At 44.2% G+C, this 24550-nt stretch overlaps 1 protein-coding gene across 1 annotated transcript in view; it reads left to right on the top strand.

The window, feature by feature from the left end:
• Positions 1-24550, top strand: part of dnah2 (dynein, axonemal, heavy chain 2) — a 330858-nt gene that overhangs the window by 213441 nt on the left and 92867 nt on the right. Inside the window, exons 59-67 of the mRNA XM_072591365.1 lie at positions 1196-1328; positions 2873-3012; positions 6519-6729; positions 8805-8921; positions 10064-10205; positions 12542-12711; positions 13946-14062; positions 21076-21240; positions 23663-23788. Of these exons, the coding sequence (XP_072447466.1) occupies positions 1196-1328; positions 2873-3012; positions 6519-6729; positions 8805-8921; positions 10064-10205; positions 12542-12711; positions 13946-14062; positions 21076-21240; positions 23663-23788 (1321 nt within the window). The remainder of the gene's footprint in view (positions 1-1195; positions 1329-2872; positions 3013-6518; positions 6730-8804; positions 8922-10063; positions 10206-12541; positions 12712-13945; positions 14063-21075; positions 21241-23662; positions 23789-24550) is intronic.

The raw sequence follows: 24550 nt of genomic DNA, 5'->3' as shown, positions 1-24550 counted from the left end.
TCTACTTGAGCCATACTGCCTACTTTTTTCTGGTCAAAGCCTCATCACTTGTCATCCAGGGTTCCCTATTCCTGTCAACCTTGTCTTTCACCCTCACAGGAACATATAGACCTTGACCTCTAGCTACCTCACTTTTAAAGGCTCCTGTTTTCCATAGGTACCTTTGCCTGCAAATAAACAATTCCAGTCAACCCATGCACGCTCCTGTCTTAGTCCATCCAGATTCGCCTTGTGCTAGTTTAGAATCTGAACCTGGGGATCAGTTCTGTCCCTCTCCATAACTATTTTAACCTTAATAGAACTGTGGTCACTGGTCCCAAAGTGCTCCCCTACCGTCACCTCAGGCACCTGTCCTGCCCTATTTCCCAAGAGTAGGTGGAGTTTTGCCTCTTCCCAATGCTGCATGAGGAAACTTTCCTGAACGCATTTAACAAATTCCACCCCATATAAGCCTTTAACCTTGTGGCAATCTCAGTCTATGTTAGAATAATTAAAATCTCCTACTATGACAACCCTAATTCTCCTGCAAGTCTCCCCAGTTTCCCTGCATATTTGTTCCTCTAATTCCCATTGACAATTTGGGGGCCTGTAGTACAACCCCAATAATGTCACTATCCCCTTCCTGGATAATCCTCACTGGATTATCCTTCAGTTAGTTCATCTCTGATTACTGCTGTGATACTTGCCTTAATCAAAGATGCACCTCTCCCTCCCTTCTTCAATCTATATATTGAGGTTCCTATGGTGTTGCTCACTCTCCTGTTGTGTCAGCTCAAGTTGGCAGAACCAGATGTCTAGCCTGGGAGAGACAATAGGCTGCAACAGCTCCACACAGTCTGTCAATTAACCCTCCATGCAAGGGGAGGGTTTTTTTGACTTTGACTGATGGTGCCTAGTGGTCGACACTGACTCACTCACCACAAATCAATTTCTCCTGATGTCACCATTCTGAATTGCTAACACCCATTTCACAATCCTAGCCGCAGTGTGATCAGTAGGTGAAACAGGCTCGAAGCAACATAAGTGAGATCCCTTTGAACCATACGCCAGCATAGATAGGTGTTCAGTGTGAAGGTGAAGCTTGCCTTGGTACATGAGCTACTTTAAGTCAAATGGCCATCCTCAGTGAGAAAACTTTGAAACAGTGGTGTACGTTGTCAGAGGATGGTTTGTCTTCTCTTTAACTGTTTTAAAGGAATCGTGTACGGCAGTACCCAGCGTTAGTGAACTGCACCACTATCGACTGGTTTTCCGAATGGCCGAGGGACGCTCTGCTTGAAGTGGCCGAGCGATACTTGATGAGTGTGGAACTTGGAGGATCAGAGGAGGTAAGGAGTCATTCAGATCAGAATGAGCAGTGATCACTTGTGCCTTACCATTCTCGTCAGTGATTGGAATGGAGTTGAAATGCCCATCAGCCATGATTGAATGACAGAGTGGACTCGATGGGCTGAATGGCCTTACTTCCACTCCTATGTCTTATGGTCTTATTCATCCTCAGCACCCGGGCCAATTTAAATAACCATGAACTATACTGCTGCCGGATCCAGCCCGAGACAGCTGTGGAACTCGACAATTCAGCTCACCCTACCCTTCCTTCGAATACACCTCCTGACCGCCGATGCTGCATAGCATCTAGGGGTGGGGACTTTGCCTCATCTTCTCCGCCTTCCCTAATGCAAGGTTTCTAAAACTAATTTGTGGATCTGGACTAGGCTGAGAGCAGCGACCTTAGCCTTGGTCAGTAATTAAAGCTGAAACTTTGCAGACCTGTGCTGTTCTGTTTTACTCTTCTTTCAGTTCAGATTTCAGCTGAGCTAGCTTGAAGGTTAGACATGTGCCTTTCATTTTTACATTGTCTTGGATGTTTTCTCTATTAACTAAGATGTTACAAAGATCAGCAAAGATTGAAAAATGAACTGCAAAGGCTGGATTCTCTTCTCTAGAAAAGAGAGGGCTGAGGGCTGATAAACATAAAGATGAAATTCTGTAGGTGTTTTAATAATGTGGATGTCCAGTAGATGTTTCCATTGGTTGATGGGTTATGGTGACTGTAAGGGATCCAAGATCCAGGCTGGTCACTAATAAAACCACAAATGAATTAAAAACAAAAATCCAACTGAGAACTTTAAAAAAACTCCTTTCCCCAGATGAGAATAAGGAACTTGCTCATGTAGGGAATGTTCGAGGTAAATAATATCAATACATTTAAGGGGGAGCTGGATAAACATATGAGGGAGAAATATATAGATGGATAGGCTGAGAGAATGAGATAAATGGGTGGGGGGGGGGGGCTCATGGATTAGAAGCTACAGCATGGTTCAGATGGGCCAAATGGCCTGTTCCTGTGGCATGTACTTGATGCAGATCTCTAACACAATCCTTAATATAGAAAGAGGCGTGAGAGATATGTCAAGGCTAGTTGTTGGGTTTGATCCCGAGACATTTGGTGCATTTCCTGGCTCACGTTTATAAGGTGACAGCACCCTGACTTGGTATGAAGTTTAACCAACTGGACTTGGGATGTAACAGCAAAGATTACAATGCAACTAATAACAATCCAAATCAAGAGATTTGACTGTAGGGCCCAGGACAATACCTGATAATACTGGAGCTGAAATAGTTGGAGAAGTAGTCTATCCAATAATAACCAATGACATGGTGATCTAAAGCTTATGATGGTGCAGAAAGCTAAGAGAGGCAATTTTCATGTGTTGCAGGCCCAGGGACGAATCAATGAGTGGGTGGTGAAAAATTAAATGTTGATGGCAAATCCGTGATAGAAGCCAGATTATTTAAAGTAGAATCTTTTTGCAGCAGAGTATATAGTTATCTTAGTTCTCGTTGCCAATGGTTCTTTCTGTTGTTCCAGCTACGCAGTAACCTGGCTCACATCTTTGTGACCATGCACCGCTCAGTGACAATGTATTCTGAGAAAATGTTGCTGGAACTGCGGAGGCATAACTATGTGACCCCAACCAACTATCTGGAGCTGGTGTCCGGTTACAAAAAGTAAGTGTCATTATCCTACCACTGTCATTGCTGCCGAGTAATCTGTAAGGGAAGATTGTAACCTGGTACTGAATAATGGGATTGTTTGTTTTGCATCTTTATTCAGGGAATATTGGAAGAGTGTTATAAGGATTACTGGGTTGAGGTATCAATCTGTTGCGAATGCCCTTCTGTGGCTCAGGTCCTGGAGCTGAGCTTGAACCTGGATCTTCAGGCTCAGAGGCAGTGATCCTACTGAATGAGCATTAAAACCTCCCACTATGGAATAAGTACATGAGTACATAAGTGCATGTGGCATCATCCTGATCATTCGCTATTAACCTCTGTGTGGTTGGGCAGGTGGTCAACACATTCCAAACCTCAGCTATCATTGTAAACTCTACAAGTAATGTTTAACTACAGAACCTACTGCAACCCAATCACTATAAGCTTGTTAAACGTTCTGAAGTTTCCTATTCTGTACATTATTCATTGACTTTTCAGTTTTGTGCTTTTGATCAGCACTGGGTACCTTTGTTATTGCCACTGGTCACCCTGAAGTAAGAAATATTCCATTTGCCAGCACTGTTAACAGTCACTTTGATGAACCTGAAATCCACGCAACTGAAATAGCAATGGACCATACTGGCATACAAATATTTAAAACGCATATCTAAGGTGCTTCTGGCTGCTGTTTCTGCAGACAAATTATTGTAGACATTATCCATTCATGTGTTTGCTATCGTGCACTGGAGTTTGAACACTGAGTTCTTCAGTTGAAAGGATAGCTGGCTGAGGGAGCAGAGGCACATTACCAAACTGGATGATTACATTTGAGGCAGTATCACACCCCAGACTGATGAAATACATTCAGTCTGCCTCATAAAAATTGTGAATTTTGAAAAACATCCATTTGCAGCAATGGGCGTCACTGGCAAAATAAAGGCATCTGGGTGGGTACATGAATAGGAAGGGTTTAGAGTGTTGGCAAGTGGGACTACATTAGGTTAGGATATCTGGTTGGCATGGACAAGTTGGACCGAAAGGTATGTTTCTGTGCTGTACAACTCTCTGATTCTATTTATTGTCTGTTTGTCTCTCTCTCTCTCTCTCTCTCTCTCTCTCTCTCTCCCTTCAGAAGCTGGTGTTGAGTCAGCTCCTTGATTCCAGCTGAGTGGTTTGCTGGGCCATCACAGAGGGAAATTAAAAGTCAGTCTTATTGCTGTCAGGTTGGAGTTCCACGTAGGCCAGACTGAGTAAGGATGACCATTTTGTTGCCTAGAGAACCAGATGGGGTTTTAATTGGCAGTTTCGTTGTCACTATTACAGATATCAGGTTTTATTCCTGATTTTATTTAATGGATTAAATTCCAATTCTCTAATTGCTTGGTGGCATTTAAACCTCTGTCTCTGGGACTCTCTGGATTGCTGGTCTAGATATGTACCTGTTATATGACCAGATTGCACTGAAGTAAAAGGTGGGCATGGGTAGTATTAAACTAGAGAGGGTTCCGAAGGGATTTACCAAGATATTGCTGGGCATTCAATTTCAGTTCTGGAGGAAAGCTGGATAGGCTGGGACTTTTTTCACTGGAGTGTAGGAGGTTGAGAGGCGACCTGATAGAAGTTTATAAAAGAATGAGGGGTATAGAGAGATAGTCGTTGTCTTTTCCCTAGGATGGGGGATTTCAAGATTAGGGGGTTAATTTTTAATGGGAAAGAAGAGAGATTTTAAAAAGACATGCGGGCGAATGTTTTACACAGAGGATGGTATATGTGTGGAATTAACTTGCAGAGGAAGACATTTGGATACATACATGAATAGGAAAGGTTTGGACCTGGAGCAAACAGATGGGACTGGTTTATTTTGGGATTATGTTCAGCATGGACTTGTTGGACCAAGGGGTCTGTTTCCGTGCTGTGTGACTCTATGTCTCAATCCAGCCCCATTTGTGCAAAGCTACCCCTTATTCTGCACTAAAAGGGCCATCCCTCTCTGGCCTAGGGAAGGAACATTTAGATAGTGAGTTCCTTAGCAGCAACAGAAATGATTCTCTTTGCTCGTGGAGCATTTTCCCATTTTTACTTCAGAAACTGATAGGTAGTATTTATGTTAGGGAGTTCCCGGATATTGCTCAGTGATGATGAGAGGGCAGTGATTACTGCATGGCCCAAGTCAGAATGCAGAGCAAACACCTCTGCATTGCCAGTCCAATACCAGAACCACTACACTTTGTACCCATTGTAGGAGTTGGGTCACAGTGGAATGAGGTATATTCTTCCACTGGCTGTTCTATCCCTGACCTGGAGAATAGCTAAAGTTTTAAGGAATGAGAGAAGCAGAAATGAATCAAATTCCCCATCGTTGATGGGTCTCCCTCTGAGGAGCTTTCAGAATTTGACCTCTTTTTCTGCCAGATTAAAGTAGTCATTGACAAACCTATGTACCACAGGAGATACTATTCAGTAAGTGCAATCAGTAGAAAGATCAAGGGGGGAGAAAAAATGCTCTGCACAAAAAATGGTTAGACTCCTGAAGTGAGCAACCATTGTGAGGGAAATCGTTTGTGAACGTTAAAAGAATAATTATGATTCATCTTATGCCTGAACATAAAGTCTCATTCAGTCGCAGTGAATGGGGAGAGTAGTCTTGGTCTTTCCAAACCCTACATTTGGATTCCATTTGTCTGCAGCGTACCATAATGTAGAGTGGTTTTTGCTGCATGAATTGCTGACTCCCTGCTGCCAGGACATTTCCTGATACTAGTCCTTGCACTTCAATGCTACTGTGTTAAGCTCCTTCCAATTTAAGTTGAACAACTGCAAGAAATCTATTAGCCCTTAAAGTGGAAGGGAAATTTTACATATGCAAGGAATACAACTTGCCTCCTTGATATTAAAAAAAAAGCACTCATACAGTGCCAAGAGTCAAAGTACTTCCACTTGGTAAATTACTTTGCTGGTGTGTTCTGACTGCAGGTCACAGAGTTTCAGATCCACTCACGTCCCGAATCCAACGACATTAGCAGGACAGACTACCCTTTCTAGTCTTTCTAAGATGTGACTCTACACAATGTGCGTCGACTTCAAGTTCAAATTAGCAGAGGCAATGTTGCATGAAACAATCCTTTCTGAACCTCTGGGGCTGCAGAGTACAAACAGAGCAGACCCTGAAGTGAAAGAATAAGCTGGGCTGCCTCCGTGCCCAGATGGGCAGGGGGCTGGGGGCTGTGTGCTGTACATTCTGCAGTTTGACACTACTGCATCCTTCACTGTTTGCGGTGTGGCTGGAGAGTTAAGCTGCAGGCACCACAGGTTAAAGTTTCCTGTTTAAAACAAACTGTTTGAGAATGGAGGCTGAGCTCACTGCCTCTCAACATCTGTATGCCATTAGCTGCAGCAATCTGGATAGCAGCAATTCCTGCCTTATTTTAGCCCGTCTGTCTGGCCCATGGTCAGGTGCATGTGCCTTGCCATGTCCCAGGGCCATGTGTGCATTGATGTCGGGACATTCTTTTGTTTCCAAGGCTCCTTGAGGAGAAACGCATTGAGCTGAGTACTCAGGCCAACAAGCTGCGGAATGGACTGTCTAAGATTGACGATACCCGTGATAAGGTGGAGGTGATGTCCGTCGAGCTGGAGGAAGCCAAAGTGAAAGTGGCTGAGTTCCAAAAGCAATGTGAGGAGTATCTGGTGATCATTGTGCAGCAGAAACGGGAAGCTGATGAGCAGCAGAAGGTGAGAGAAGAGAATCCCTTTCTATACTGTTCCCAGGAATAACACCCCTGTACTTCTGCAGCACTGAAAGTGCCCCTGTTATTCCCCAGTCATCACTTAGCTCCAAACTTAGTGCTGGAGATGAAAATGGATTTGTTCTGATTCTGTGTTTTCCAGGGTTTAACTCCTCTAACCATCCTCCTTTTCTAATACTTACCTTCCTATCTACTCGGATATCCCACTCTTCGGTTACCTTGACCCACACCATATCGCATATGTCCCTTTGTCTTATTTTCACAATCCTCTTCAAATAAACCCATGGCATCACTCCACTGTACCTTGTGACCTCCTTCAGCTCTGTGCCCCTGCTCTCACTCACTGGTCCACTCGTGACACTGATCTGTTTCCTGTTTCATTAACTCTGCCAAAGCAGCCATGTTTTCAGCCCTCTGCACCCCCTTCCTGGGTTGCAGGAAACTCCATACAGATCTTTAAAAAAATTTAATCTGATTATTCTTAACTATTCTCAACACCATCTCCTTCTGTTCCTCCAGCTCAGTGTCTACTTTGTCCTTCAATCTGTAAAACTCCCTGAGTTATCTGTCTGGCATGAGGAACACCACATCAATCAAAGTTACTCTTGTTTCTGCACTGTATTCTGCAAATGATTTGCATAAAGTTGGTTTGCGGGTTCAACAAGTGATTAGGATGGCACATGGAATCTTGTTGTTGATTGGAAACGGAATGGAATATAAAGAGAAGTTTTCCTGTAATTGTACAGGGCATTGGTGAGGCAACATCTATGGTACTGTGTACAGTTTCCGTCTGCTTGTCTTCCAAACAGAATAACTACTTTAGTCAGAGTTCAGAAAAGGTTCAACCCCCTTTCTGGGATGAACAGTTTTATCTTATGAAGAAAGATTGAATAGGTTAGACCTGGATCCATTGAAGTTTAGAAGAATGAGGGTGATCTTATTAAAACATATAAGATCAAGAGGGAACTGGAAAGACTGTGAAGCTTAAAGTGAATGTTGTCAAGATAGGGAATTGGAGTTGGGATCACAATCAGATTCGCCATTAAATTATGAAGTGATCCAGCAGCCACCCTGCTGCTTCAGAGTCATATTTTCCTGTGTCCTGTGTGACAGAATGAACTCAGCCTGAGGAAGTGTAAGAGTTATCCACCTTTGATATGAGAAAAACAAATGAGAATATTTCCTTCCTGATGAGACACTGGAAGAGGGAGCATAGATGGTCAGCTACATGAATCAACTAAAGTCAGTGAATCAGTGCTGGAGTAGCAGACTTTAATTCAAGGCAATTGGAATTGAAAAGTGAGACTGTGATACCTCAGTTACATAAAGACTTGTTTAGACCCATATTGAGGAACTACCCTCAGGTCTAGGCTGAGCACCTCACAAAGGTAATTGGCCTTGGAAGGAATCATAGCAGATTCATCAGAAAAACTTCCACCTCAGAGACCTTACCGATGAGAATAATTCTCACAAACATGGCTTCTGTCCTTTCAGTTTGGAAAGTTGTCAGACAATTTCAACAAGGTGTTTAAAATGGATGGATTTGCCAAGGTAGATAGAGAGAACTGATATCCTCTGGCAGGGAGAATGCAGAGCATTAAAATTCCATCCACGTAGTTCAGGAGTTATGTCAGAAAGTGCTTCTTTATCCAAAGGGGTGTGAAAATCCAGAGTTCTGTCCTGAAGAGGTTGTGAAGATTTGATATTATTGAAAATACATTTTGTTTTTGTGAAGATTATTAGAGGATGTAGGTTGGAGATGCAGGTCCAGCATGATCATGTGAGTGATAAACAAACTCAGTGGGACTTCCTGTTGTTCCTCTGAACAGTCTTGCAGATGTCTGAACCAATTTGTTTCCATTTCCCATATGAGTGCATGTGTGTCAGAGTCATTGCTAAGACAACCGATGGCTAACCAATACTGGAAACGGAGCCCAGACAGATCGTTCCAATTGACAATCTGCACGGTATTGGAATGTGGGCCTCAGGGTTTTTGTTTTACTATAATATGGTCATTGTCCTGATGGTGTCTTTAAACAAACCTAATTTTTGTCCGTACAGACTGTAAGCTCCCACAGTGAGAAAATTTCAGCAGAAGAGATAAAATGCAAAATAATGGCAGAAGGAGCTCAAAAGGAACTGGATGAGGCCATGCCAGCACTGCAGGAGGCAATGAAGGTATGATCCATTACTTACACACACAGCCTCCCTCATCATTTTCACCCCCTGTTGTGGAATGTCCCATCGGGTTATAGGTGTCAGCTTGGCTCCGCTAGTGTTACTCTCACCCCTGGGGTGAAAGGTTGCTTGTTCAATTACCCACGTCCGGAGTTTGAGTGGAGGGAGTGCTGCATCAGCAGGAATTTGCTGCCCCTTTGCATGGAGGAGGTGAAGCAGAGATCCCTAACTGCTCATTCAGTTATTTCATTTCTGCCACACTGTCACTTGGTAATCAAGGCTGTTGAGCAGGAACCTGTCTGTGATACATGTGGAGGAATCATGTGGATGCAGACTGTGCACAAAACCATTGGCTGGGGGACAAGCAGGTGAGAATAGGTTTGTTCCACTTGGAATGGTTTGGTGAACAAACTGCAAGCTAAGCATCAAATATCCTCAAAATACTCCAACTAGATTTTCAGTGCTCCTTCCGTTAAGGAGGAGAATATCCCATAAGATTGTGGCCAGTCCCTGAAAGAGCCATCCATTTAATCCCGTTCTCCTACTTTTTCCGAAGCCTCTGCAGAGTTCTCCCTTTCAGTGTTTATGCGTTCCCTTTTAAAGTTACTGTTGGATTTGCTTCCACTGCCCTTTCATTCCAAATGTTCCAGATCACAACAATTTATATTACAAAACATTCTCAGCTTCCCCATACTGCCAGGTTATCTTTAATCTGTGTCCCTCTAGATACCAACCTCCTTCCACTGGAAATAGTTTCTCCTGATTCAATCTATCAAAACCCCACATGACTTTAAATGCCTCAATTCAATTTTCTCTCACCTCTGCTCTAAGGAGAATAATCTCTATGCTCTCCATTTTCGCTGATGCCATTCTAGAAATCTCCCCCAATCCTGTCCACAGCCTTGATCTCCTTCCTAAACTCAGGTACCCAGGTTTGAAATCAGTACCTCCAGCTCGGAGCAGACCCAGTGTTTTACCAGTAAACGTAGACTGAGTCCATTTCTTTTGTGGTTTGTCACAATTAATCGAGGCATGTCTACCACCCAGCCCACACAGGCTGTGTACAGCACAGTTTGCTAGTGTTGAGTCAGCAATACTGGCAGCATTGAAGTAATGTACTGTCTTAATCTTCACCATTCCAGGCCCTGGAGTCCTTGAATAAGAAGGACATGACAGAAATCAAATCGTACGGCCGCCCGCCTGTCCTCGTTGAGACAGTAATGCAGGCTGTCATGATCCTCCGAGGCTCAGAACCGACGTGGGCTGAGGCCAAGAAGCAGCTGGGTAAGAGGCCCGTTCTGATGCTGGACATGGGCTGTGAAAGGGTTGCGCAGCTGGGTGGGTTAATCTGAGGTGTCATATGCTTTCTTTCACAAACCTAGTCAGCAACGCAAAACTAAGGGGAGCTAGTTTAAGAATAAGTAGTCACCCTTTTAAGACAGTGCTAAGGAGAAGGCTTTTCTCTGAGAGGATTATTAGAAGTGTGGAATTCTCTGCCCCAGAAGGTAATGAAGGTGGTATCTTTATGTTTATTCAAGCCTGAGATCCGTGGGAATTTTATAAATGAGGAAGTCAAGGGGGGTGCCAAGCATGAATGAGAAGCTGAGACTACAATCAGATCAACCATGATAATATTACATGGTGGAGCATGGTCGAAGAACCAAATGGTCTACTCTTGCTCCCGAGTCCTATGTTCCGAGATTGTGAAAAAAAACAAGTTCACAATTTTCTTGCTTATCAATCAAAACGCCAACCTGGTAATGTTCCTTTCAATGTCGGTCAGATCACAATGTGTAGCCCCCTGAGTGCCCTCTCCTGATGCCCTTATTCAGTGAGGTATATCAAAAGACCACAAGACGGTAAAAAACAGGAACAGGAATAGGCTGTTCAGCCTTTCAGGTCTGCTCCCCCATTCAATAGGATCACGGCTGATCTAACATTCCTCACATCCACTTTCCTGCCCTATCCCCATAACCTTTGATTGTCCGAGTAATGAACAATCTCTCGGTCTCAGTCTTTTTACCTCAATATACACAAGGACTCTGGCCCCCACAGCTCTCTGTGGCGAAGAGTTCCAAAAGCTCTCAGCCCCCAGAGAAGAAATTCCTTCTCATCTCAGTGATGAATGTATTCTGAGACTGTGCCCTCTGGTCCTAGACCTTCCCATGAGGGAACCATCCTCTCAGCATTGACCCTAAGAATCTGATATGTTTCAATGAGATTCATCGAATCCCAGGGAGTAGAGTCCAAACCGGTTTCACTTTTACTCATGAGAGAATCTCTCCGATCCAGGATCATCCCGGGTAACCTTCTGGGAACTGCCTCCAATGAAATCATATCTTTCCTTAAATAAGGAAACTGGAACTGCTCACAGTATTCCTGGTGTGATCTCCCCAGCACCTTGTACAATTACAGTAAGCCTTCCCTACTCTTTCGTGTCAAAATGTGTGGCACTGGAAAAGCACAGCAGATCAGGCTGCATCCGAGGAGCAGGAGAGTCAATGTTTCGGGCATTAACTCTTCATCAGGAATGTCAGGCTTCTGCATGAAATGTTGACTCTCCTGCTGCTTGGATGCTGCCTGATCTGCTGTGCTTTTCCAGTGCCACACTTTTCAACTCTGATCTCTAGCGTCTGCAGTCCTCCCTTTCTCCTTCCCTTCTCTTATGCTCCAACCCACTTGAAATAAGAGGCAGCATACTGTGACCCTTCCTGATTACCTGAGGCCCTTTGTGTGCTTGCTTTCTGAGTTCGTACACATGTCCCCCCAAGACCCTTCGTGTTGCAGTTTTCTGCAGTTTCTCTCCATTTCAATAATACTTTTTGCTTTTGTCTTTGTTTCCAAGATGAACAACCATACTTTTTCCCACATTATACTCCATTTGCCAATATTTTACTCACTTACTTAACTGTCAATACATCACTGTAAATTATTTGATTCTCTCTCACATCCCTATGTTTGTGTCGTCTGTCCATTTGGATACAGTACATACACTTCCTGCTCTGAATCATTAATATATATTGGAAGCAATTATGGTCTCAGCACTGACCCCTGTCAGGAACCCCTTGGTCACAGGTCACCAACCTGAAAAGAACCCCTTCTCCCTAATTGCTGTCTCCTGCTCGGGAGCCAATTCTCTATCTATGCCAATACCATGGGCTCATATCTTACGACTTAATCCTTTGTGAGGTACCTTGTCAAAACAGAACCTCTACAATGTGAACGCAGGCCATTAAGCCTATCAGAAGAGCATCACACCCAGACCCACCACTACCCTAAACCTCTATATCCCATGACTAATCCACCAAATGGGGCAATTTAGCATGGCCCAACCACTTAACCTGCACATCTTTGTGGGAGGAAACTGGATCACCTGAAGAAAACCCAAACAGACATAGGGACAATGTGCAAACTCCATTCAGAGAGTTGCCTGAGGGTGGAATCGAACCTGGGTCCCTGGCGCTGTGAGGTAGCATTGCTGACATAATTTTCCTTCCAAGAAATCACGCTGACTGTGCTGTACCCATTCACTCATAAACATGAGCCTGATCCCTGTTTGTTTTTGATGTGATGAGAGATGTTCAGCTTGGTCTTGATCAGGTGAAACTTGTGTCTTTCAGGTGAGGGCACCTTCATTAAGCAGCTCATTAATTTCGACAAAGACAATATTTCTGACAAGGTGCTGAAGAAAATTGGGACATACTGTGCACAACCAGACTTCCAGCCAGAAATTGTCGGTCGTGTATCGGTGGCAGCGAAGTCCCTCTGTATGTGGGTCCTGGCCATGGAGGTAGAGATTGTTTCGATTATCTCCCCCCACTGCTCTCCACCTTTCACTTTCTTTCTCGCCCGTTAGTAAGCTTTTCATTTCCTTTACTTGCCCTTTTCTTTGTCCCTTGCTGTATTTTTTTCTCTGTCAGGTTCTCAGTAATTAACTCCCAGCTTCTCTTTTAGTAATGTGCTTTCTCATTGTCCTCCAACCCCTTGACCAAATTGCTAAGGAGTCATCAACCCAGACGCATAAAATAAAATGCATTTTACACAAGATATCCCTGGATGTCCCTCTTTCTGATGTCTGTGAGGATATGATGGGTTTGAGAATAGGGGAGACGATGGCGTGGTGATAAGGGGAGGCAAAGGTCTAGTGGCATTATCACTTGACCATCAATCCAGAGACCCAGCTAATGTCCATGGGGCACAGCTTCAAATCCTGTCATGGCAGATGGTGGAAGGTGAATCCAAAAACAAAAATCTGGAATTAAGTGTCTAATGATGACCATGAATCCATTGTTGGTTATCAGGAAAAACCCATCTGGGTCACTAATGTCCTTTCGGGTCGTAAACTGCCATCCTTATGTGGTCTGGCCTATATGTGACTCCAGACCCACAGCAAAGGGGTTAACTTGTAACTGCCCTCTGGGCAATTAGGGATGGGCTAAAAATACTGCCCTGACCAGTGACTTCCACATCCCATAATGAATTTTTAAAAATCATTTGACTAATAATCCAGCAGCCCAGGCTAGTGTTCCAGTGGAATTTACTTTCATTGATAAATCTGGAATTAAACACTTGTCTCAGTGGTGGTGACCAAGGAGCTATCAATTCTAATTCTAATTCTAACCATAAAAACCCATCTGATTCACTTGTGTCCTCTCAGGAAGGAAGTCTGTCTTCATTACCTAGTCTGTTATACATATGACTGCAGACCCACAATAATGTGATTGATTCTTAACTGGACTCCGAAATAGCCCAGCTCCCTGCTTGGTTTAGGAACAATTAAGGATGGCCCAATTCTGCTGGCCCTGCCAGCAATGCCCATGTCCCATGGAAAAATAAAGAAAATAAAATCCTTGGTTCCATCAGTAGAAATATTAAGCTCTGACATTGGGATTCTAAGTCTAGGCCACAATGCAAGTTAGAAATTGGCTATAAAAGTTCTTTAAAAGTAGTTTCCATGTGTTTCCTGCTGGGAGCACAGTGGATTATTTGACTAACTTGCTGTTTCTCTCTGTATTTGCCCACAGCTGTACGGCAGATTGTATCGTGTGGTAGAACCCAAGCGAATTCGGCTCAGGGATGCTATGGCACAGCTTGCAGAAAAACAGGCATTGCTCGCTGACGCACAGGCGAAGTTAAGAGAGGTGTGTGCTGTTTTGTCACAATGTCCTGCTACCCTGTTACTATTAATCTTCCACCGCCCCTTTTTAGATCGCTGTAAGGAATTTAAAACAAAAAACTCTCGAGATCCTCATCCCTAAGCCAGCTTTGGGCCACTCATGTTGCAGTTTGCTTCCCTGAATTTTTTATCATCTTTCTCATCAAACTATGAATATTAAGTCAAGGGATTGCATTAAAATGGCATTGTGCCCACATGTCAATAACATCACTCATAGAATCAACAAGCTTTGAGTGAGCTTCCTTATTCCTGCTCCATATTCCCCATGGCTTTTCAAGAATTCAAGAACAGCACCCGAGAACTCTGTGGGAAGCTAGGGAAGTGATTGCTTAGGCCCCTTGCTGAGATATTTGTATCATCGATAGTCACAGGTGAAGTGCCAGAAGACTGGAGGCTAGCTAACATGGTGCCACTATTTAAGAAAGGTGGTAAGGAAAAGCCAGGAACTATAGAATAGTGAGCCTGACGTCAGTGGTGGGCAAGTTGTTGGAGGGAATCCTGAGAGACAGGATGTACATGTATTTAGAAAGGCAAGGATTGATTAGGGATAGTCAGCATGGGTTTGTGCGTGGAAAATCATGTCTTATGAACTTGATTGAGATTTTTTGAGAAGCAACAAAGAAGATTGATGAGGGCAGAGCAGTAGATGTGATCTATATGGACTTCAGTAAGGCGTTTGACAAGGTTCCCCATGGGAGACTGATTAGCAAGGTTAGATCTCATGGAATACAGGGAGAACTAGCCATTTGGATATAGAACTGGCTCAAAGGTAGAAGACAGAGGGTGGTGGTGGAGGGTTGTTTTTCAGACTGGTGGCCTGTGACCAGTGGAGTGCCACAAGGATTGGTGCTGGGCCCTCTACTTTTCCTCATTTACATAAATGATTTGGACGTGAGCATAAGAGGTATGGTTAATAAGTTTGCCGATGACACCAAAATTGGAGGTGTAGTGGACAGCGAAGAGGGTTACATCAGATTACAACAGGATCTTGATCAGATGGGCCAATGGGCTGAGAAGTGGCAGATGGAGTTTAATTCAGATAAATGCGAGGTGCTGCATTTTGGAAAGACAAATCTTAGCAGGACTTATACACTTAATGGTAAGGTCCTAGGGAGTGTTGCTGAACAAAGAGACCTTGGAGTGCAGGTTCATAGCTCCTTGAAAGTACGGTCGCAGGTAGATAGGATAGTGAAGAAGGCATTTGGTATGCTTTTCTTTATTGGTCAGAGCATTGAATACAGGAGTTGGGAGGTTATGTTGCAGCTGTACAGGACATTGGTTAGGCCACTTTTGGAATATTGCATTCAATTCTGGTCTCCTTCCTATTGGAAGGATGTTGTGAAACATGAAAGGGTTCAGAAAAGATTTACAAGGATGTTGCCAGGGTTGGAGGATCTGAGCTACAAGGAGAGGCTGTGGCTGTTTTCCCTGGAGCATCGGAGGCTAAAAGTTGACCTTGCAGAGTTTTATAAACTCATGAGGGGCATGGATAGAATAAATAGATAAGATCTTTTCTGAGATTTGAGAAGATTTGTAGCTCAGGTCGAAGTTCTGGATATAGGTTTGCTCGATGAGCTGGACGGTTCATTTCCAAACATTTCATCACACTACTAGGGGACATCTTCAGTGGGCCTCCGGGCGAAGCACTGCTGATAACTCCTGCTTTCTATTTATATGTTTGGGTTTCTTTGGGTTGGTGATGTCATTTCCTGTGGCAATGTCATTTCCTGCTCTTTTTCTCAGGGGGTGGTAGATGGGGTCTAACTCGATGTGTTTGTTGAGAGAGTTCCAGTTGGAATGCCACGCTTCTAGGAATTCTCATGCGTGTCTCTGTTTGGCTTGTCCGAGGATGGATGTATTGTCCCAGTTGAAGTGGTGTCCTTCCTTACGTGTATGTGATGATACTAGTGAGAGAGGGTCATGTCATTTTGTGGCAAGTTGATGATCATGTATCCTGGTGGCAGTTTTCTGCCTGTTTGTTCAATGTAGTGTTTGCACAGTATTTTGAAAATGACACTAGTTTTGCTTGTTGTCTATATAGGGTTTTTCATGTTCATTAGCTGCTGTTTTAGTGTGTAGGTGGGTTTGTGGGCGACCATGATGCCAGTGGGTCTGAGTAGTCTGGTAGTCATTTCCAAGATGTCTTTGATGTAGGGGAGAGTGGCTAAGGTTTCTGGATGTGTTTTGTCTGCTTGTTTGGGTTTGTTGCTGAGAAATCGGTGGACTGTGTTCATTGGGTACCCATTCTTTTTGAATACATAGTAGAGGTGATTTTCCTCTGCTCTGCATAGTTCCTCTGTGCTGCAGTGTGTATTGGCTCGTTGAAATAATGTTCTGATGCAGCTTCGTTTGTGGGTGTTGGGATGATCGCTTCTGTGGTTCAATATTTGGCAGAAATGACTACCAGACTACTCAGACCCACTGGCATCATGGTAGCCCACAAACCCACCTACACACTAAAACAGCAGCTAATGAACATGAAAAACCCTATATAGACAACAAGTAAAACTAATGTCATTTTCAAAATACTGTGCAAACACTACATTGAACAAACAGGCAAAAAACGAGCCACCAGGACACATGATCATCAACTTGCCACAAAATGACATGACCCTCTCTCACTAGAATCCTCACATACACGTAAGGAAGGACACCACTTCAACTGGGACAATACATCCATCCTTGGACAAGCCAAACAGAGACACGCATGAGAATTCCTAGAAGTGTGGCATTCCAACTGGAACTCTCTCAACAAACAAATCGAGTTAGACCCCATCTACCACCCCCTGACAAAAAGAACAGGAAATTACATCACAACAGGAAATGACATCACCAACTTAAAGAATCCCAAACATATAAATAGAAAACAGGAGTTATCAGCAGTGCTTCGCCCGGAGGCCCACTGAAGATGTTACCTAGTAGGGTGACGAATAGTCTGGAAATGAGCCTTCCAGCTCAGCGAGCAAACCTACATCCAAAGTCTTTTCCCTGGAGTCGGGGAGTCCAGAACTAGAGGGATATAGGTTTTTGGTGAGAGGGGAAAGATATAAAAGAGACCAATGGGGCAACTTTTTCACACAGAGGGTGGTACATGTATGGAATGAGCTGCCAGAGGAAGTGGTGGAGGCTGGTACAATTACAGCATTTAAGAGGCATCTGGATGGGTATATGAGTAGGAAGGGTTTGGAGGGATATGGGCCGGGTGCTGGCAGGGGGGACTAGATTAGGTTAGGATATCTGGGTCAGCATGGATGGGTTGGACTGAATGGTCTGTTTCTGTGGTGTACATCTCTAAGACTGTGTAATTAATTCACTTTGACTCACAGGTTACTAGTAATTCTGCTTCCACTGCCATTACAAGCAACACATTCCAGATCATCATTTGTTGTGAACTAATTATTTTAAAGAAGTTTTTCATGGGATATGGGCATCACCAGCATTGTTACCCATCCCTAGTTTCTTGCCTTCTGGAACCACTGCTGTTTACTGGGTGCAGGTACACCCACAGTGTTGTCAGAGAATTCTGGGATTTTGATCTGGGAGGAATGAAAGAGTGGTAAGTCAGGAAAGCATGTGGCTCAGAGGGGAATTTGCTGGTGGTGGTGCTCCCATGTATCTGCTGCCCTTGTCCCAGGCGATAGTGATACTGGGTTGTGGAAGGTTTAAGGAGCCTTGGTGAGTTACTACAGTGCATCTTATTGATGGTGCACACTGTTCCTACTGAGTGTTGGTGGTGGAGGGTGTGAATGTTTAAACTGAAGCTGGGTGTCAATCATTTCAAACTCTTATTCTTTCGCCAGTTACCCTTTAATCTGTGTCCTTCTGGTTACTGACATTCCTGCTGTTGTTTCCCCGTATTCCCTCCATCAAAACCCTTTGTGGTTTGAAATGCATCGATTAAATCTCCACTTGAGAACTCTGTTTCAAGGAGAACAACCCCAATCGCTTCGAATATTCTCCATGGTTCCAAATTGCTGACCTGATATGTTTTCAGTCTCTGCCTCAGTGACGCCATTGCATGGTGTTCTGGGGTTCTGCTGCAAATGAAGGCAGTGATATTGTCACAACGTGTCACACTCTGACGCTCGTGTGCCTTTGCAACTGCTGGTCAAAGGACAATTGCAGGCAGAGGCCTACGGGCAGCACTGCAGTCAGTGAAAACTAAGGAGGCTTCAAGGTGACCTGATTGTGTCATTCACAATCACAGAGTATGCATTGTCAACTTTCGCTGGGCAAATTCTGGGACCAGAGGATGCATGTTAAAGATTGTTTTGAGTAAGTGACCAAACATTCCCGTCAAAAGGTGTGACAGAGCAGGGAATGTAGTTGCCAGAGAGGATTATTTGCAGGAATGTTATAAATTGGCTGAAGCCGTCTCTGTGAAGGGATTAAATGATGGGTTGAGGGGCAGTGATTAATCTCTAATGAGGATGCAGGCTCATTAGTGGCCTTTCCCCATTGCTAATGTGTACTTTAGCTTGATGAGAACAGTAGGGAGCTGTGAGTGAGTTATAAGTGCATGATACTTTGTCTGACCATCCAAGCAGTCTCTGCCTGAGCATTTAACCCTACCTGCTTTCCTTTGTGTTTAGAAAGCAGATTTCCTGCAAAAGCCATTGTCTCCAGATATATTCAGCACTCATCCAAAAACTGTAAAGGGACAGGGATCAGCATTAGGGACCTTGCTGTTTGCAGTATATATAAATAATGTGGACTTGAATGTAGGCGGATTGATCAGTAAGTTCATAGATGATCCAAAAATGAGTATGGTGGTAACTAGCTTGGAGAACAGGGGGATCTAGGTGGGCTGCTCAGATATGCTGTGTGACAAGTGGAATTCAATCCAGATAAGTGTGAAGTGATGCTCTTGGGAAGGACAATCGAGGCAGTGTAATTCTGTAATTCCTGTTAGAGTGAAAGGAAAGGCTGGTAGGTATAGTGAATACTGGACGATTAAGTGGTGGAGGGTTGTGTTTCTGACTGGAGGCCTGTGACCAGTGGAGTGCCACAAGGATCAGTGCTGGGTCCACTACTTTTCATCATTTATATAAATGATTTGGATGTGAGCATAAGAGGTAAAGTTAGTGAGTTTGCAGATGACACCAAAATTGGAGGTATAGTGGACAGCAAAGAGGGTTACCTCAGATTACAACGGGATCTGGATCAGATGGGCCAGTGGGCTGAAAAGTGGCAGATGGAGTTTAATTTAGATAAATGCAAGGTGCTGCATTTTGGGAAAGCAAATCTTAGCAGGACTTATACACTTAATGGTAAGGTCCTAGGGAGTGTTGCTGAACAAGGAGACCTTGGAGTCGCAGGTTCATAGCTCCTTGAAAGTGGAGTCGCAGGTAGATAGGATAGTGAAGAAGGCATTTGGTATGCTTCCCTTTATTGGTCAGAGGATTGAGTACAGGAGTTGGGAGATCATGTTGCGGCTGTACAGGACATTGGTTAGGCCACTGTTGGAATATTGTGTGCAATTCTGGTCTCCTTCCTATCGGAAAGATGTTGTGAAACATGAAAGGGTTCAGAAAAGATTTACAAGGATGTTACCAGGGTTGGAGGATTTGAGCTATAGAGAGAGGTTGAATAGGCTGGGGCCATTTTCCCTGGAGCGTCGGAGGCTGAGGGGTGACCTTATAGAGGTTTACAAAATAATTTGGGGCATGAATAGGGTAAATAGACAAAGTCTTTTCCCTGGGGTCAGGGAGTCCAGAAGTAGAGGGGCGTAGGTTTAGGGTGAGAGGGGAAAGATATAAAAGAGACCTAAGGGGCAACTTTTTCACCCAGAGGGTGGTACGTGTATGGAATGAGCTGCCAGAGGAAGTGGTGGAGGCTGGTACAATTACAACATTTAAGAGGCATTTGGATGGGTATATGAATAGGAAGGGTTTGGAGGGATATGGGCCGGGTGCTGGCAGGTGGGACTAGATTGGGTTGAGATATCTGGTCGGCATAGACAGGTTGGACCGAAGGGTCTGTTCTGTGCTGTACATCTCTATGATTCTATGGAATACATGATGTACAGTAGAACCGTGGGGAACATCAGAGGGATCTTATTGTGCATGTCCACAGTAACCTTATAGTGGTGGAATGGGTAGATAAACTGATTAGGAAGGTATTTGGGATCATTCCCTTTATTAGCCAAGAGCAGAGAGGAGATGCTGGAAGTGTATAAAACGTTGGTGAGGTCACAGTTAAGTATTGTCTGCAGCACTGAAATCCACATTTTGGAAGGGATGTGATAGTACTGGGGAGGGTGCAGTGGATATTTACCAGCACGTTACCTGGATTGGTAAGTTTTAGTTCTGCAGAGAGATTGGATACACTGGGGTTGGTTTTCTTATATCAGAGGAGACTGAGGGAAGACATGATTGAGATATATAAAATTATAAGAGGGGTATACAGGAAGGAACTTTTACCCTTGATAGAGCCACTAATGACCAGTGGGCATGGATTTAAGGGAAGGGGCAGTAGATTTAGGGAGGATGTTTGGAAAATGGCTTCCCTGAGAGGGTGGTGGGAATCTGGAAATCATTTCCCATAAGGCAGAAACTCTCATAACATGAAGGAGTATTTAGAAGTGCACTTGCATGCAAAGCTATGGGCCAAGTGCTGGAAAATGGGATTAAAGTAATTAGTGCTTGATTTTGGCTGGCATAGACTCGATACACTAAAGAGCTTTTCTCTATGCTAGAGAGAGAACTATGACTCTGTAAATAGCAGCAGCCAGAGCTTGAGATGACAGTGGAAGAACTACTGTCCCACCAAATTTAAAAGGGAACTGGGAAGAGGTGTGAGAGATACAGAGAAAAGAGGACTTTAGGACTGAGCGGATGTGTAGGAATTGTCTCTTCTGGTACTGTAGTTTCTTCAAATGTAGTACATTGTAAAATGTGCACATGCACAAGCCTTGGCTCTGGTGGATGCTAGGAGCCAGAGATATTTTTCAGTGCCCTTTTCCTTTTCCTGTACCAGGTGGCTGAGAAGCTGGATACGCTGAAGAAACAGTACGATGAAAAGCTGGCTCAAAAAGAAGAACTGAGGAAAAGATCAGAGGAGATGGAGATCAAAATGGATCGTGCAGATAAGCTGCTATCCGGTCTAGCCGCAGAGAAAGTACGCTGGGAACAGACGGTCAAGGTGAGGGTCACATGCAGCAACGGTCTCTCTCTCTCTCACACAAACACACACACACAGACATACACATACACAAACATATACACATGTAGGCACAAACACATACACACACGCATCCACATGTGTGCTTGTACACATGCACACACATATACGAACACACATATTCAGACATGCACACACACGCACTCTCATACACACATATATACGCACACATGTACATATATATACATTCACGTGTGCATACACACACATGCACATACTCATGTGCAAACACACATCCACACATGCACGCGCACACACACACATGCGTGCACACACAACTGCACACATACACGCACTCACGCATGCACACACACACCCCTTGCTTTTATTGGGATTGAGCTAGGAGACCACCTCCACATATCACCTTGAGGGTAAGAAATTCTCTCCCTAAGGGCATTGTGGGTCTACCTGCAGCACATAGACTACAGCAGTTGAAGAAGGAAGCTCGCTACCACTTTCTCAAGGGTAACGGGAGACAGGCAAAAAAAAAGAAAGGTAGCAAACAGTAACAAGGAGAGGCGTAGGGTGACCATAGAGGTTGCTCTTGAAGGGCGTCTTCCAAGATAGAAGAGAGAGAAAGAGACAGCAAAACCAAGATATTTAAGGGGGATGTTCCAGAGTGAGGGGCCAGGGTGAGTGATGGTGAGGTTGAGGCAGAGGGCACTGTGTAGAGTAGGAAAACTCAAGGACATCTCATGACGTGTAGAGCTTCCCAAGTTAGAGAGCAAGGCTACAGAGAAATCTGTAAAGAATGAAGATTTTCAAAGGTAGTGCATTGAGGACCAGCTAAGGGGGGAATGTGATTGAATGCAGATAACAAGAGCTTAGGGAGAGTTTAGAATGCAGCTGAGACATAGAAAAGTCTAGCTAGCAGGGACTAGACTGAGGGTAAAAGATTAACCATTTATGACAAATTTTACTGTGACTTTATAAAGAATATCAAAACTCAGCCAGAACTGGTACTAAACTGAAAGGAGTAGAGAGCTTCTTAAATGATTCCTGGTAAACCACTGTGGCTCTGAGTAATAATATCAGGAGGGTCTGATGCTCCCAACTCTGCTCTCTGCTGAATCACTCACTGTCAGCCCAGACTGGAGTCACGACAAATGGTTTCATTACCCTGAGCTCGCAGCTGAGCATGGAAAAGCTGCTGGATATTACTTAATAGCAGGGTATCAAGTCAGGTCTGGATCAAGCTCTGATCTTTACGACTTGCTGAGCTAGTGCAGAACGAGCAACTGTAAAAGATACAAGAGGGTGTGTGGCATTTGTGGAACCTCTTTGACTGGGGTAGGCTTTGATGTCCTGTGTCATTAAGCAGGCAGTGAGTGAGCAGACTGCCCCGAGTGGTGGCAGACATGACTGTCTGTATTCTGTCTAGGCAGCTGCTGATTGGGGAACTGCTGCAGCAGCCAAGATCATGGCCATTGACTCAGTCGGTCTTCACACGTGAATGGAGAGTGAGCCTTTGTGATTTGTGAAAGCGCTGGCCTTATCTGAATGAGGCTTCACCTTGAGATGATCCAGCCATGATCAGTTAGTTAATAGTGGGGATGGTGTGGAGGGGGATATTGCTTATTGTCTCAACCTGCAGCTTACAAAAAGTCTTTTCTTGCTGAATGTGGCATCACTCTACCAATCATTACAAGCTGTTTAAATGACAGATTGTTATTGATACATTCAAGCGGCAGCTAAGAGGGAACTTGAGAGAAAGGTGATAGGCTGCAGTCAACTTGGTGGCAGCCAGCGTTGTTGCTGGCCTAGGACACTCAAATCCTTGCAGAGATACAGCCTTAACCTGGGCTGACAGACTCGGCGGGATCACCATGGTCTCTGCTCCTTCTACCAGGCTTCACTGCAGCAGTAGCTGTGCCCCTGAGCTGCCGTCACCTCCAGTAACATGGGGGTTGCTTGCTGGAGCATCAGGTTGGACATCTACTGAGACGCTCCTTCAGAACCCAGAGTCATCTACAGCCATTATATGTGTTTCTAAAAGGATCTGAATAGCTAAAAGCAACTGCAGTACAGCAGCCAAGGCCAGGGCAGCCAGAACTTCCTTTGCCTATCTGGGTATCCGGATTGGCCCTGGTGTGTGCATGGGTTCAGGGACTGGAGGTGGCAACACAGATGGAGAATGGTGCAGGGGCCCTGAAGTCATATTCTGCTGCTTAATGGCATTGGGTAGGCCATGGTAAAATCTATTTACAAACAAAATGTTTATCTCACTGTTGCTCAACTGATGCTAGGAAACAGGGTGACATGGAGACATTTCCTGGAAATAACTACACTTTACATTCACTTCAAATTGTACTGTTATGGTTTTAACATGATTGTTCACCATTGTGTGGTCAGTGCTGACATGACATTTTCTGTTTACTGCCAGGGACTGGAATCGGATATGGGTTACTTGGTTGGAGACTGCCTGTTGGCCTCGGCCTTCCTCTCATACATGGGCCCATTCCTATCGAACTATCGTGATGATATTGTCAGTGTCATCTGGATGAAGGAGGTAAGTTTTAGCTGTAAATTGTCTTGTGTCTGGGCAATACATCTCCAGTGTCAATGTGAAATCAATCCAGTATATCTGAGCTATTGAGTCAGTGACTGGTCCCCCTGGGTTGTTAGCAACCCCTACCTCCTGGTTTTTCATGAACAGCATATCTGGTTTATTCGATTAGTGTTTGGTATCTGGATTATCAGTGATGGATATCTCTGGGATATTGGGTCAATGTTAGGTATCTGAATTATCAGTAACCAATATTTCTAGGTTATTGGGTCAGGAGCTCTATCTCTGGATTATCAGTAATAGATATCTCTGCATTATTGGGTCAGGGGCTCTATCTCTGGATTATCAGTAATAGATATCTCTGCATTATTGGGTCAGGGGCTCTATCTCTGGATTATCAGTGATGGATATCTCTGGATTATTGGGTCCGGGGCTCTATCTCTGGATTATCAGTAATAGATATCTCTGGATTATTGGGTCAGGGGCTCTATCTCTGGATTATCAGTAATAGATATCTCTGGATTATTGGGTCAGGGGCTCTATCTCTGGATCATCAGTAATAGATATCTCTGGATTATTGGGTCAGCGGCTCTATCTCTGGATTATCAGTAATAGATATCTCTGGATTATTGGGTCAGGAGCTCTATCTCTGGATTATCAGTAATAGATATCTCTGGATTATTGGGTCAGGGGCTCTATCTCTGGATTATCAGTGATGGATATCTCTGGATTATTGGGTCAGGGGCTCTATCTCTGGATTATCAG

This window comes from Chiloscyllium punctatum, chromosome 21 (genome assembly GCF_047496795.1).
Source record: "Chiloscyllium punctatum isolate Juve2018m chromosome 21, sChiPun1.3, whole genome shotgun sequence".
NCBI classification, from domain to species: Eukaryota; Metazoa; Chordata; class Chondrichthyes; order Orectolobiformes; family Hemiscylliidae; genus Chiloscyllium; species Chiloscyllium punctatum.
Note: the sequence above shows the minus strand (reverse complement) of the source record. Positions and strands in the feature narration are given on the sequence as shown.